Consider the following 16,204-nt stretch of genomic DNA (forward strand, 5'->3'; position numbering starts at 1 on the left):
TTAAACTATTACAAATAACTAACAGTATGAATATAATATTAAGAGATAATGATTTGCTTCATTTTTCTAAAACAGAGTCAACATATTTCATTAGCACCTATTCAGACGCTTGAAGAAGCTCTATATGAATACCTACCCCTGCAAATTGAGACATGTGGACCACAGGTTCCTGAGCTTGAGGTGCTAGGACGACTTGGGTAAGTGCCTAGAAGGACTTCATGTTGACGAGCTGATATGTATTGTTTTCTTGCTATTTTTTTAATTTTAATTTTTTTAAATTTTTTGTGGTACTGGGGTGGAACCCAGGGGCATTCTACCTCAGGGGTACACCCCCAGCCCTATTTTTTATTCTTTATTTTGAAACCAGGTCTCACTGAGTTACAAAGTTCCTCACTAAGTAGCTGAGGCTGGCCGTGAACCACAATCTTCCAGTCTCTACCTCCCAAATGCTGGTATTACAAGTGTGCACCACCACACCCGGCCTTCTTGCTATTTTTAATTACCACTTTAAAATTATTAGATTTTTAGTTTATAGAACTTAACTCTGTTAAAAGATATGCAATGGCCGGGCGTGGTGGCGCACGCTTGTAATCCCCGCACTTGGGAGGCAGAGACAGGAGGATCGCGCAGGTTCGAAGCCAGCCGCCCGAGCTGGCTTAGGAGACCCTGTTTCCAAATAAAATTTAAAAATAGGTCTGGGAGTGTAGCCCAGAGATAGAAGGGCTTCCAGGAACCCCAGTACCACAAAAAAAAAAAAAAAAAAAAAAAAGATATGCAATGCTTAATGCTGTTTTTTTTTTGTACATTAACTTTTTAGTAAAAGGTCATGTTAGGAGTCTTGAGACAGAGACAGGAGTGCAGTAGTTCCCTTGTAAGGCTGTCTTTGGCAGCCACATTGAAATGGCTGTTCAAAATTTTAAACTCACTATGCATTTTTTTCCTTTTAAGAAATTGAGGCTTAGCTCAGTAGTAAACTAGTAAAAATCTGAGTTGGGCTTTTCGCCATAACAACCAGTAGGCTTATTTACTATCTTCTGTCTACAGTGAAACTCAATTTTCATGAGCTTTGAGCCATGAAAGATATTTTGTCATGAGGTGTAATGTAGGGCTGGCCCAGGGGCTCCACAGTCATACTCTATACATTCGTTTAGGACACGGACCTGGAATTGTGGCTTTTGTGAATGATGGAGATGGTCACACTCTGTCTCGTGGAAGCAGATGGGCATTTATATATTGGACAAGTTCAGATACAGATGTTTCTAGATGGAGCAAATCATAGTCTGGTTTTTCAGTGTAATCTTAAAAGGCTGATTGAGAAACTCGTTTCTTAACAAAGGTAAATAGTGTAAAGAATGTAATGTGAAAAGGAAATAGTGCAGTGAAGCCAAGTAATTAAAAAACAATGAAAGACCCAATAGCAGAAATAGGAGAGATGAAGTTAATATTAAAACTTACCTGCATCTTTAAAACCAAACCAGAATCTCAACAGGTAGAATGCCCTGTTGTTTAAATCCTCAGTAACACACTACACGTGGTATAGGCGTTGATTTTTTAAAAATCTCTTGTTGAATTACCAAGAATTATAATTCTACATCTCTAAAATTTCTCTTAAAATTTTCACTTTAAATATTGGTGAAGATAAAATATTTAGAATAGCAACTTTGTATTTTATAATTTGTCATCAAAATTACATTTGGGAGATTATGGAAATGGTAATCTGTAATAACAGTGCATTGCGTGTTTTATTACATATGGAGATTCTGTAAAGTGTATGATAACAGCAGTACAAAATATAGGAGAAAGAATGAAGTTTGCTGTTGTAATGTTCTTACTTTGTAGACAAAATGATATAATATTATCTGGAAATAGACTGTCATGACTTAAAGATGTTTCATATGAACTACAGAGCAACTACTAAAACATAAAATGAGGATAGTCAATAAGCCAACATCAGAGGAAATAATGGGATCATAAAAGTAATCAATGAAAAGGAAGTCAGGAAAAGGGACCAAAAAATAAATAAATCAAATAGCATGCCAATAGATTGAAACTTAATGATATAACAAGTTAAATATAAATGCTATAAACTAGTAGTCAGTAGAAATTTCTGTAATAATGTAATGTTCTATGTCTTTACTATCCATTGTGGTAGCCACCAGTAACATTTCTACTGAGCACTTAAAATGTGTCTATTTTAATGTTTTTAACAACCACCACAAAAAGCAAGGTTTGCACCATGCTTCTAAAGATACCTGGCATGGTTAAAGTTTCTTTGAATTCCTTAGATCTATATTTTTGTTGTTTGAATTTTATAAATACCTTAATCATTATCTCTTCAAGCAGAAGAGATAATGTGTTTTTATTCTGAGACTGTGATTTCACATATGTTAAACTCATTTTTAACCTCCATAATTTTTACTGTGGTAAAATACATATAGTATAAAATATTATGTTAACAAATTTTAAGTCTATAATTCAGTGGTATTAAATAGATTCCTACTGTGATACAGCCATTACCACCATCTATCTTTAGAATTTCTCACCTTGCAAAAACGGAAATCATACCCATTAAACACTAGCTCTCCATTTTCTTTCCTCTTAGTGCCTGGCAGCAACCATTCCATTTTTTTTTGTCTCAGTGCATTTGACTACTCTAACTTCCTCATATAAATGGAATCATACAGGATTTGTCTTTTATGAATGGCTTATTTCACTTTGCATAATATCCGCAAGGGTCAGCTATGCTCGAGCATATGGTTGGGCTTAGTGTCATTTTTAAAGTGATCCCAAAGATCTTGTTTGCCCCTTCCCTTCTACATTGTGAGGACATAGGGAAAAGGAGTCCTATATGAGTAAAGTGGATTCTCATCAGATAGCAGATTTGTTGGCGCTTTGGTCTTTGATTCTCCAGTAAAATCAGAACTGCTAAAGAAATATTTATTATTATTATTTGTCATTGTTATTGTTATTATTATTATTTTAACCACGAACTATTTATCTATAAAATTAAAATGTATGCCACATCTTACTTCTTTTCAGCCTTCTACCTGGCTTAAGGGATAACTTTTATTTTAGATAGGTTCTTGATATGTTGCCCTGACTGGCCTCAGACTTGTGAGGTCAAGAAATCCTCCTGCCTTAGTCTCCTATATAGGTGGGGTCAAGGCATGTGCCATTGTGTCCAGCTAAAGGGATTAAATTATAAAGAGATCATGTTGGTTATTTGGAGACAGGATTTGCTCTTTTTGGTGATATCTTATAATTTTATACTTAGAAATGTGCCAAAATAAATCCTAAGTTGATTATTTATTTAACAAATTCATTTTCTTTTCTGGAATGATAACAATAACAATACTGATATAATTATGAATTATATTGATATTATAGTAATATAGTAATATACATTGATCAATATAATATTAACATTATATTATTATATTTTATTATCATATTATTAATAATTATTATTTTAGCACTAGGGGTGGAACTCAGGGGCATTCTACCTCTGAGCTACACTCCTAGCCCTATTTTTTATTTTTTATTTTGAAATAGAGTCTCACTGGCCAGGTGCAGTGGAGCATGCTTGTAATCCCAGCGCTTGGGAGACTGAGACTGGAGGATCGCACCGATTCAAAGCCAGCCTCAGCTACTTAGTGAGGCTCTCAGCAACTTAGACTGTTTCCAAATAAAGTATAAAATAGGTATGGGAATATAGCCCAGAGGTAGAAAAGCCCCTGGGTTCCACCCCCAGTGCCACACACACAGACACACACAAAGACACACACACACACACACACACACACACACACACACACACACACACCACACACACCACACACACTTAGCGGTCTCACTTAGTAGCTGAGACTTGCCGTGAACCTGTGATCCTCCTGTCTCAGCCTCCCAAGTACTGGAATTACAAGTGTGTGCCACCACATCTGGCTTGGAATTGTTATTTGAATCTATGTGTTTTCTTATTAACATAGACCTAAGAATGTATTTTGGCCTAATATAATTTTTCGGAATACTTAGAAACTGAAGAAGTTGCTTTTTGATGTGACTTCTTAGAGAATGATTTGGTATGTTCCAGGATGCTGCTTTGAAGGCGTAAGGCTTATAAAGTTTAGTTGACTAAAGCTGTAATAGTCCCACATTCGTCCTAAAGGTTGTGCATGGCTTTGCTGTAAGGTCCCATCCAGTAAGCTCCAGTTACCCCTGTACAGTGGCCTTCCCCCTTTACCCCACCTCTAGCTTCTACTCCTCTCTCCTTTTTCTATTACAACAAAATTTCCATTTCATATTATTTTTTCTAGGATAAAATAGGATAAAACCTATTTGTTACAGGTTTAATTTTTCTAGAGGCAAATAGGGGATAAACTACTTTATTTCTACTTTGTGTTTATGCTTTGAAACCTATAGGACATGAGATTTCAAGTCGTACATTTTTTTTTTGTAGCTCCATCTTAGTGCTAAAATGTTGATGGGTATTTTCAGAATAATTTAGATTACTGTATATATTTGGGGGGAGTTGATGACAATGTACTGGAAGGTATCATGTCTTCAAAGAAAAACATTTTTGTTCTTTACTAAAACTTTGGGAAAAGATAAAATGAAAAGTCAGGTGGTTGTTACTAAGATCTTTTCAGTTTCTTAAAAATTTTTTTTTTGTGGTGCTGGTGATTGAATCAGGGGTGTTCTACAACCTCAGCCCTTTCCTATTTTTTATTTTAAAACAGGGTCTCACTCAGTTCCTGAGTCTGGCCTCAAACCTGCAATCTTTCTGACTCAGCCTCTCAAGTACTGGGATTATAGGTGTGCACCACCATGCTGGTTTACTAAGATCTTTTCTAGAGTTAAACTTGAGAAATAGATAAAGAATCTATAGGAATTTCTCATCAAGAGGGTATAATAAAATATAATTATAGTTCAAATTGCACTGATAGTACTCCTCTGGTTTGCTCAAGGCGATATGTAAACATGTTTTATTAATTCTGTGCCAATGGGAGTAAGCATTGGGAAAACTTAGCTGCTAATTGAAATTCCCTAGACTATGACTTTAGTAGTTAGGAAAGTCTCATTGATTGGCAATTTGGGACTATCTTTTTAATAATCACCTGTCTTTCTAGTTAATATTTTAGTGCTTTTCACACAGAGAAGAGTTATGTTTTTAACTGATACAAATTATGAATATTTGTGGCTATTTTACTTATCAATTTGAAGTTATTACTCAAATATAACTATTATTTTAAATACCTATAATTTATTTATTTGAGCTGTTCATTTATGAACCTATTATAGGATAGAGAAAGGCCTATAAAAGTGCTGAGTAGATAATTTATTATTTAAAATTTTCCTTCATCTATTCCATCAGATTAAGATAATGTTATTTCTAAATCTACTGAAACAGTACTTAACAGTAGTGATTTGATATGTTAGGCTCATTTTTAACCTCTATTTTTTTATTGTGATAAAATATATGTAGCAAAAAATACCATCGAAACAGATTTTATGTCTACAATTCAGTGGTATTAAGTAAATGAGTATTATAAACAGAAATTCAAAAATTGGTTTTAAACATTTAAAAATTATATCAGTGATTTTATATAAATTTTTGCTGAAATACTTTTTAGTTCATGTCATATTTTAATACATTTATGAATAAATTTCCATGTCATTCAGGTATTTAAGTAGTGAAACAATTCAAAATTTCACAGTAAATGTATATACATACATCTCTTTCTCTCTCTCTATGTGTATATATATGTATATGTGTATATACATATATATGTATATGCATACACACATACACACACACACACTTTTTTTTTTGCAGTACTGGGGATTAAACCTAGTGTAGTCTACCTCCAAGCTATACCCCAAGCGCTATTTTTTTTTAAATTTTGAAATAGAGTTTTATTAAGTTGCAGAGAGTACTGGGATTAAAAGTATTTTCCACCATACCTGTCTCACAGTATTTAAAAAAGACATAAATTTATCTATCATGTCTAAGGGTTAAGGCAAATCATTAATAACAGTTTTGATGTTACAAGATGAGATATTTAATTAGCTTTATATATTATAAGAGTATGGTTTTATTAAATATGTTTCTAATTTGCATTTGACATCTTTATATTTTGTTGGTAAAGTCAAAAGTGAGAATAGCTTTCCTAATATGGCATTTCAGGATACCTTTCTTAGTATTATGGGAGTAGTTACTTTTTTATTCTCTGTCCATGACAGCAAAACATCTTCAATGTCTGTTGTTGGTATTGAATTAGAAATCAAATTGCACATCAGCATAAACCTTTGTGCTTAAATTCTAGTCTGGTGAATTTTAAATCTTTTTTTTTTCATGCAGTCATGGAAAAAATACGTTTCTGCTTGAAGCAGTTGTCAAACAAGCTTCTTTCATCAGCAGTCAGACACAGGGCAGCTGAATGAATCTGTTTAGTCTAGAGGTAATGCTCAAGAGATCGCAAGGTCACTGAGGAAATGTAATTATGCAGACAATTCCAGAATACTTTCTTGTAGTTAGAACTTTAAGAATATTAAATCACAATGCTAATTTTAAAAGTATATATATATGTATATATATATATGTATATATATATATTCCAAAATAATCTCAGAAAGAAAAGTATCACTAAATAAAATAAATTATTACAGTGAAATATAGTTTTAATTCAGATTTTTACAGGACCCCAGAAAAGCAAGTTCAACTTATTGTTGGAATTTGGTTATTTCTCCTAAATCACTATAAAATTTGTTAGACCCTGTAGACTTTGTATAATTGTCTCCATTGGGAAAAGAAAGCTCATAGATTTTTACTCATGTTAACTGAGAAAACAGCAAGTTCTTTAGCAGTTATTTTACTCTTGATATTCATTTGCTATCACCCAGCAAATATGTGTTAAGTACATATTGTGGGCCAGTTACTCTTCTGGGTACAAAAAAATTTAGCAGAGAACAAGACAGAATATATAATGCTGTCACGTGCTGCTGTCTGCAAGGAGAACCAAAAGAGATGGTGGTACAATTCATTCTGAGTCCAAGGGCCTCAGAACAATGGGAACCAATTTTCTGACTCTGAGAATGATCTGAAGGGACAAGGGTTGAGACAGTGTAGGGGGCAGTGAGTCCTGGAGTCTAAACACCTGAGAACGTGTAGTTTTAATGTCTGAGGGTAGGAGATACTTATTCTAGCTCCAGAACAGAGAATGAATTTGCCTTTTTGTTGTTTATGCCCTCTATTGGATTGGTTAATGCCTGTTCAGGTTGGTGAGGGTAGATCTTTAGTTGATCTTTATTTGATCTACTCATTTAGATAAATGGCTAATGTTTTTGGGAAACACTCGCACAGGCATATCCAGAAATGGCATTTATCAGCTGAGTATCCTTTTGCCTCATAAAGTTCACACATAAAATTAATCATTGCAGATGATAATTATTAGTACTTTAAATACAAATGCAGGCGTATAAAGGGATGGAGAGTGATTGGAGCGTAGGGTGCAATTTTTCAGATAGGTAAATGATTGGAATGGGGTGCCATTTTAGACAGATAGTGATGAAATGGTTTGTAAGATGGTATTTTAGCAGACATGAATTAGGCAAATAAATGAGGAACTCTTAAGTGCAAAGTCCCAGAGGAGGGAAGTAAATGAGGGAAAAAATGAGGCAGAAGCTAGTGTGGGAATGCTAGGAGAAGAGATTAGACAGGTAGTAGGTGTTTATGTGAAGAGCCACGCTGGGTCTAATTAGATGCTGTAGGACCTTTTAGACCATAGCAAGATTTGGGCTTTTTTTTTTTTTTTTTTTTTCGTACTGGGGGTGGAACCCAAGGGCATTCTACCTTCGAGCTACACCCCCAGCACTAATTTTTATTCTTTATTTGAAAACAAGGTCTCCCTGAGTTTGCAAAGGGCTTCACTAAGTAGTAGCTGAAGCTGTCTGTGAACCGTGATTCTCCTGTCTCAGCCTCCCAAATTCTGGGATTAAAGAGAGTGCTACCAAGCCTGGCTATTTTTTATTCTGAGGGCCTCACTAAGTAGCTGAGGCTACTTGTGAACCTGGGATCCTCCTGTCTCAGTATCCCAAGTACTGGGATTACAAAATGTGTCACCATGCCAGGATTTATAAATTTTAAAATGGTCTCCCTATGGTAATGCACTCTGGCCTTGAACCTGCAGTTCTCCTATCTCAGCTTCTAAATACTAGGATTATAGGCATAGTCTGTTTTTTAAATCATCGTGTACTAGCAATTCTAAACCTTGTCAGTTTCAAATTCTCCTTCTTGAATATTTTTCTGTGCAAATTAAACAGTTGTTCTGGTTAACTTTGATTTAATGTGTGTGTGTGTGTGTGTGTGTGTGTGTGTGTGTGTGTGTGTGTGTGTGTATGAGCTTCCAATGAGCACATCTTATTTCTTGTTCTTTAATAACATTATATGTATAAACAGAAGTTAATTCAGAGAATTCCCAGTTTCACAGTCAGCCCCATGCTTCTCCTTCCCACTCCCACTCAGAACACTCAGCTAAATTTAACTTCACTCAAGAGTAAGTTTTTGAAGTTTTGGAATTCTTGTAGCTCCTTTCTGGCAAAATTTCTTTTTCTCATTCTTTTGTGGTTCTACATAGTTTAAGCAGATTTGAATTAAACAGTAATAGGCCAGTTACTGTGAAGAAGAAACAGAACTTCTGTGTATACGTTTTTCAACTTCGAGGACATTTGAAAGTAGAATCAATACTATTGAAACAAAGTCCTGAATAGCATTGCAGCTTCTGGAATTTATTGTGAAATAAGATTTTTATTAAGCTCTCCTAAACTTATCCTTATCAGAAGACATTTTCTAACTGTTTGGGTATCTGTTTTTTCATGAAAGTAACGAGTATTTTTTAATCAACTCTGAGCAAAAATAAATTGATAAATTAATTTTAGTTAACTCTGATAAGTTTGTAGAAGTTAAGGCTCAAAACAAATTATAATGTGACAATTCATTATGTGTTTATAAATGTTGCCCTTTCAGAAAACAAATTAATATAAGTAGATATTTTAATATCTTGCATTTTCATTTTTGGTGATATAAATTTTATTTTACATTAAAATTTTTACTGACACTGTACAAAGTCCAATAAAAGAAAAATCTCACTGCCTTTTCTGCATTGTTATTATTATTACTATTATTATTTTTGCAGTACTGGGGATTGAACTCATGGGCATTTTACTTCCAATCTATGCCCCCAGCCTTATTTTTAATTCTTTATTTTGAAACAGGGTCTCACTAAATTGCTGAGGGCCTCACTAAGTATCTGAGGCTGGCTGGGAACCTTTGATCCTCCTATCTCAGCCTCCCAAGTACTGGGATTACAAGTGTGTGCCGCCATGCCTGGCTTATTATTTTCTAATTTCATAATTATTACAGAATATAATTTTGTTGCATAGAGATGCAAATGTAAATGATGTGCTCTGGCTGTCCAGAGCAACTGCCTGATAGATTTTGTTCCCAAAATGAGCTTCTGTGTTGTGGGTAGCTTCAGTGTGGACTAAAACATCTTAGAAATTTATTCATAACACTTTTCTGTCATATTTGGTCACATTATTTTAAGAAGGATGTGGAGACTTAGACTTTTAAAAAAGAACACAAACATAAATAATGGTCAGGAGTTTGATCCTATATAAAGGCTAAAAAACCTGTGGGCATTGGTAAAAAAAACAGATGGCTGCACTTTAAGAGAGCAGAGAACTAATTCCTTTTAGTTTATGAAGGATTTTTAAAGGGAATACAGCTTTTCAAAGGAAAATTACTAATAAGGTGGTAAAATGTTGACCATATGACCAACCAAAAGTTTGCCTTTTCATTCTAAACATTTTCAGGGTGGAAGAAGATGCTGACTGGGTTTATGTAGCTTTAATATTTATTTGACTGAAAGCAAGATGTTATTTCAGGTAATTTTTCAAGGTCTGTTGACATTCTTGGATTTTGCGTGCCTCAGCAAAATTATTTTACCCTACTCAGATTCTAAATCTTAGCGTTTTCCCTGCTCTTTACCTCTACATCTCTAAGTAAAACATTTATACAGCAAGCAGTTCTTTGTCCAATCTTATACTTGTCTCTTGACTTTGAGAGAAGATTTAGCCCTCTAAATCCCCTTCCTACCCTTATTTCAGTTCCCCTAATATCACCCAGTATGTTATTTCACACTTTTAAAATTGAATTGATATTTATTAACTCCATTTTGAGTATGTAACTATTATTTCCAGCTGGGCCACATTCAATGGTGCTGTTTCTTTAGATTTTTCCATAATAATTTCTTTGTTTTTTGGTTTGTTTTTATTTTTTTCCCTTTGGCCTTAATCAGCATCTTGCCCACTGCATTAAACCCTAAAATCTTACCTTATCTTGAGCCTATTTGTTTTGTTTAAATCTTACCATTTGTCCTCTTCCACTACCCAGTGTATGGCGCTCTGTGCTACTTTTGTTAGTGACTTAATCTCTCCTGTTCTATGTTTGCCTTGTGTTAAAGGCATGCAAGATAGCTACATTGCTCATTTGTGATGAGTTTATTTATTATCAGGGCTCTTAGGATTGCTGCTTTTCAAATGTTTACAAAGAATTCTGCAAGGAGTGACTCTGTTTAGAGGAAATTCACTAAACTTTTAGCTCTCTTGAATTGTCTTACCTCAAACTTAATTTAGAAAGAATTGAAAGTAAAAGAGGTAGAAGCAATAGTATTTTTACTATGTATTTAATTCTCCTATTCCCACCCCTGCATCCCAAGGAAGGAGAGTAAGATTCAGTGTCTTGGGCTTGCCAGCGAGAGGCAGGAATCTTTTCTAGTTGTAGGACATATTTAGAATCTGTGGTCTCCTAACAACTGAGTCAACAAGAGGAGGATACTTCTTGGTAAATTTACTCCATGGTAAATTTCCAGTGAAGCTTCTTTCCTAAACCTATACAATACTTTAGTGTTTAGAAATAATATATTGAAGGACTATATTGTTAGTGTTTTAGATTGTGGGTTGTATTTAGGTGTTTTTTTTTTTAAAGAATAAAATAGAAAGTATACTAGCCAAAGACATTGTCTTCAGTAAATGTATTGTTTTTTGAGACGTGTTTTTTGTGTGTGTGCGTGCGTGTGTGTGTGCGCGTGCGTGTGTGCTTGCATGCACACGCGCGCTTTGGTATATACACATATATTGCTAATTGTGGTAAGAAATGTTGGAGAAATGCTGCTTTAAACACACAGGGTAGTCAGGCGTGGTGGCGCATGCTTGTAATCCCCGCGCTTGGGAGGCTGAGACATGAGGATCGTAAAAGTTCAAAGCCACCCTCAGCTACTTAGTGAGGCTCTCAGCAATTTAGTGAGACCCTGATTCCAAATAAAATATAAAACAGGTCTGGGAGTATAGCCCGGAGGTAGAAAACCTCTGGGTTCCACTCCCAGTACCACCAACAAAACAAAAACAAAACTAAACAAACAAAACAAACACACAGGGCACAGAATTCATCTCATTGTCCTTAAAGTCTGGGAAAATACTTTTTGGTCCTTAGGGAAATTATATATGAGCATAATGAGCATAACCTCAGGCAAATGGAGAAAGTCTCTGATTTTTCTTTTATCACAAGGTAGATATAATACTTCACAAAATTTTCAGTTTCTAGTCCTTATTTTAACAGGGAAAATAGTCTTCTTTGTTTTATCATCTATGTCCATTTAACCATTTTTAATTTTAAATTTATTTTATGAATAAGTGAATAGTGAAGATATTTTTATTAGAAAATTCAAACAAAGCACACATTTTATCCATATGATCTTGTTATGGAAGGTGTATCCAAAATTGGCCACATCCTCTAAATGCGAGTGACCGCTAGTTAATGGGTACATTTGAACATGAACATATATATTCTCTATGTATTAAGTCCACATTTCAGATATGTTTCTAATAAATGTGGACTTTTCATTATGTATTTCTGTATCATCAAGATAAAATATGGATTCAAATATATTAATAATGAACTCAAACTTTTCATTATCTGTTTTGTGTTTCCATGATCAAAATTTAGTGCTTTTAAAAACTTCGATAGCTTCTATTTGGTTGAAGAGAGGACCACCATCTATCTCTTTTGTTCCATAATTATAAAAGATTCTCATTTTTAGTTTTATAAGCCCCAATTAGAAGAATGAACCCAATTACATATTCATTTTTACATCTTTTCCCCTAAATATCTGTGTGTGTGTGTGTGTGTGTGTGTGTGTGTGTGTATACATACTTGCCTATAGCATTGGTATATCAAGTAAATTATGATTTATAAACAACATAAAAGATGAAACACATTTTCGAGCAAAATGATCCCTGTTCTTGTCCCATGTTATTGTGACCTGTAATCCATCCTGTTTAATGACTATGTAGCTCATAGACTGTGCAGACTACAGGTTATATAGGTTAGAATAATGTTTCCCTTTAGTCTTTAAACATATATGCTTTATGGATTGCAGATGGGCATGAGGAATCTGTTTTGGGATGAAGAAAATGTTCTGAAATTGGGTTGTGGTGATGATTGCAAAATTTTGTAAATTCTGTGGTGGTACATGCCTTTAATCCCAGTACTTGGGAGGCTGAGACTGGAGGATCGCAGTTTAACAATTTAGCAAGGCTCTAACCAACTAAATGAGACCTTGTTTCCAAGTAATAAAATTTAGCAAATAAAAAAATAAATTTAGCAAATAAAAAATTTAGCAAATAAAAAAATAAAATTTAGCAATTTAGCAAGGCTCTAACCAACTAAATGAGACTTTGTTTCCAAATAAAAAAATAAAATTGGCCTGGCATGGTGGCACATGCTTGTAATCCCAGCATTTGGGAGGTGGAAATAGAAGGATCGTGGTTCGCAGACAGCCTCAGCTACTTAGTGAGGCTTTTTGCAACTTAGTGAGACCCTGTTTCAGAAAATAAAATGTAGGGCTGGGGTGTAGATTGGAGGTATAATGCCCCTGGGTTCCTTCCCTGGCACCCCCCCCCCCCACACACACAAAATGGGATTGGGGTACTTTTATTTGTGGTATTAGGGATGGAACCCAGGAGCATTCTACCTCTAAGCCACACCTTCAGTCCTTTTTTTTTTTTTTTTTTATCTTGAAAAAGAGTCTCATGAGTTGCAAAGGACCTCACTAAGTAGCTGAGAATGTCCACGAACCACGATCTTCCTATCTCAGCCTCCCAAATGCTGGGATTACAAGTGTGTGCCACCATGCCCAGCTTGGGGTGTTTCTTATGGGTAGAACACCCCTGGATTCAATCTCCAGTGCCATAAGAACAAAAGAAAAAATATAGAATATATCAGTAACTGGGCTTGGTGTGGTGGCACACTTGTAATCCCATCTACTGAAAAGGATAATGCAGGAGGATCACAAGATCAAGGCCTGCTTGAGCAATTCAGAGAGACCTTGTCTCAAAATATAATAATGAAAAAAACAGGCTAGGAGTATAGATCAGTGATACAGCACTTGCCTAGTATATGCAAAGCCTCAGGTTTTATCCCCACTATTACATCAAACAGAAAGAAAGGAAGAAAGAGAAGAAGAAAACACTAGTAATTCACTGATATTTTTAGGTTGAAAGATTTGTGATATTCTCTGAAATTTTACATACATCATTATTTTTTACCATTGTATATATTGTTTAGAGGGCTACCCTCTCTTATGGTTTAATCTTATGGTTTGCATTTTTATGGTTTAATCTAATAGTGAAATATCTTCCTTTGTCATTATTTTTCTTTGTCATTATGGCCATAAACAAAACAAAAACTTGAATTTTAGGTGTGCTTTCTGAAAGCTTAAACGAGACTTTAAAAAAATAGTATGATCAAAATTCTTTCATATTCTCTTCAAAGATGATGCAAGCCAGGTGTGGTGACATGCTTGGAATCAGTACTTGGGAGGTTGTGACAGGAGAATCACAGGTTCACAGCCAGCCTCAGCTACTTAGTGAGGCCCTCCACAACTTAGTGAGACCCTGTTTCAAAATAAAGAATAAAAAATAGGGCTGAAGGTGTAGCTCAGAGGTAGAATGCTCCTGGGATTATTTTAGGAAGAAAATTGAGGGTTGGTATAATAGTTTTGATTTATTTAAGTGTTGTATCATCCTTCAAGTAATTCTGCAATTCTTTTGATTCTTAGTTTAATTTTTTAGCTTCATGAAGAGTATTTAAAATAATTCAGTTGGCCAGGCATGGTGGCGCATGCTTGTAATTCCAGCATTTGGGAGGCCGAGACCAGAGGATTGCAGTTCATGTGACAGCCTCAGCTACTTACGCCCTTTGCAACTTAGTGAGACGCTGTTTCAAAATAAAAAAAAAATAGGGCAGGGGGTATAGCTTGGAGGTCATATGTCCCTGGGTTCCATCCCCAGACCTGCAAAAAAAAAAAAAAAAAAAAAAAATTCAGTTGAATGTGATAGCATATAATTATAGTTTCAGTATTTGGGAGGATGAGACAGGAGAATTGTAGGTTCGCAGCTGGCCTCAACTACTTAGTGAGGCCTTTGGCAACTTAGTGAGACTCTGTTTCAAAATAAAGAATAAAAGGTGGGCCTGGGGGTATAGCTCGGAGACAGAATGCTCCTGAGTTCAATCCCTAGTACTGTCCCCCCCAAAAAAAAGAAGAAAAAGGAAATAATTCCTAGGATTATTAAACAATAACAGGTTTCAAATTACAGTAAAATTAGATCACTAAGATTATATAATTTTTTACATTAGTAAAAAGTCCTATAGACACATATGTTAACTTAAGATATACTGAGTTTCATTCTATTTTGAAATGACTTTACTTAGGTGTAACTGATATAACAATTTTATATATATATGTGGTACTGGGGTTCCTGGAAGCTCTTCTACTTCTGGGCTACACTCCCAGATCTATTTTATATTTTTATTTAGAAACAGGGTCCCTTAAGCCAGCGCGGCTGGCTTAGAACCTGCGCAATCCTCCTGTCTCTGCCTCCCAAGCGCGGGGATTACAAGCATGTGCCACCATGCCTGGCTAAAAAATATATATATCTTTAAGTGAATGTATTTAATGTATAGGATTTGATGGACTTTTACATATGTATACATTTACAAAACCCTTGTTATAATTGAGATAATAAACATGCACCCCCCAAAGTGTTCTGGTGTCACTTTGTAATTTTTCCTTTCTCTTTTTCTTTTTTTCCCCCCAGTACTGGGGATTGAACCCAGGGGTATTCTACCTCTTAGCTACACCCCTAGCCCTATTTTTTATTTTCTGTTTGGAAATTGGGTTTTGCTAGGTTGATGAGAGTCTCACCACTTGCTGAGGCTGTTCTCAAACCTGCGGAATCCTCCTGTCTCGTCCTCTTAAGTACTGGGATTACAAGTATGTGCCACCGTGACTGGCTTGTAATTTTTTCTTCCTATCTCTCAGTTCCCCACCAAACAACCACCCCTGTGTTCTCTATAACTTTAAATTATCTTATATTTTTATCATTTTATATAAATGATATCCATCAAGATACATTCTTGTTTTGTAAGATATGTGGGGTTTATTTTTATGGTAATGGGATTCCTGGAAACCCTTCTACCCCCGGGCTACACTCCCAGACACCAATTTTTTATATTTTTATTTGGAAACAGGGTCTCTGAAGCCAGCAAAGCTGGCTTCGAACCTGCACAATCCTCCTGTCTCCTCCTCCCAAGCATGGGAATTACAAGCGTGCGCCACTATGCTTGGCAGATATGTGGGTTTTTTTCTGACTTCTTTTTTATTTTTATTTTTTGCATTACTGAGGATTGAACCCAGGGGCATTTTACCTCCAAGCTATAGCCCTAGCCCTGTTTTTTATTCTTTATTTTGAAACAGGGTCTTACTAAGTTGTAGAGGCTTTGAACCTGTGATCCTTGTGTTTCAGCTCCATGTATGGGTTTACAAGCATGCTCCACTATGACAGGCTTGACTTATTTTTTTTTTACCCAAAGTAATTTCTTTGAGATTCATCCATGTTGTAGTATGTATCAGTGGTTCATTACTTTTTGTTTCAGTTGTCTTTCATTTTATGTATATACCACTTTATTTTTCCAGTCACCTGTTCATATATACTTTTTTTTTTTTTTCCGGGTCTGGGGATGGAACCCAGGGGCATTCGACCTCCGAGCTACACTCCCTGCCCTATTTTTTTTCTTTATTTTGAAACA

At 35.2% G+C, this 16,204-nt stretch overlaps 1 protein-coding gene across 2 annotated transcripts in view; it reads left to right on the top strand.

The window, feature by feature from the left end:
• Positions 1–16,204, top strand: part of MNAT1 (MNAT1 component of CDK activating kinase) — a gene marked incomplete at both ends in the record, with an annotated part of 167,761 nt that overhangs the window by 102,689 nt on the left and 48,868 nt on the right. For both annotated transcript variants that reach the window (XM_080707574.1, XM_080707575.1), the window contains one exon: positions 76–197. In XM_080707574.1, the coding sequence (XP_080563700.1) occupies positions 76–197 (122 nt within the window). The remainder of the gene's footprint in view (positions 1–75; positions 198–16,204) is intronic.

This window comes from Muscardinus avellanarius (assembly GCF_963383645.1).
Source record: "Muscardinus avellanarius genome assembly, chromosome: 12".
In the NCBI taxonomy this organism is placed as follows: domain Eukaryota; kingdom Metazoa; phylum Chordata; class Mammalia; order Rodentia; family Gliridae; genus Muscardinus; species Muscardinus avellanarius.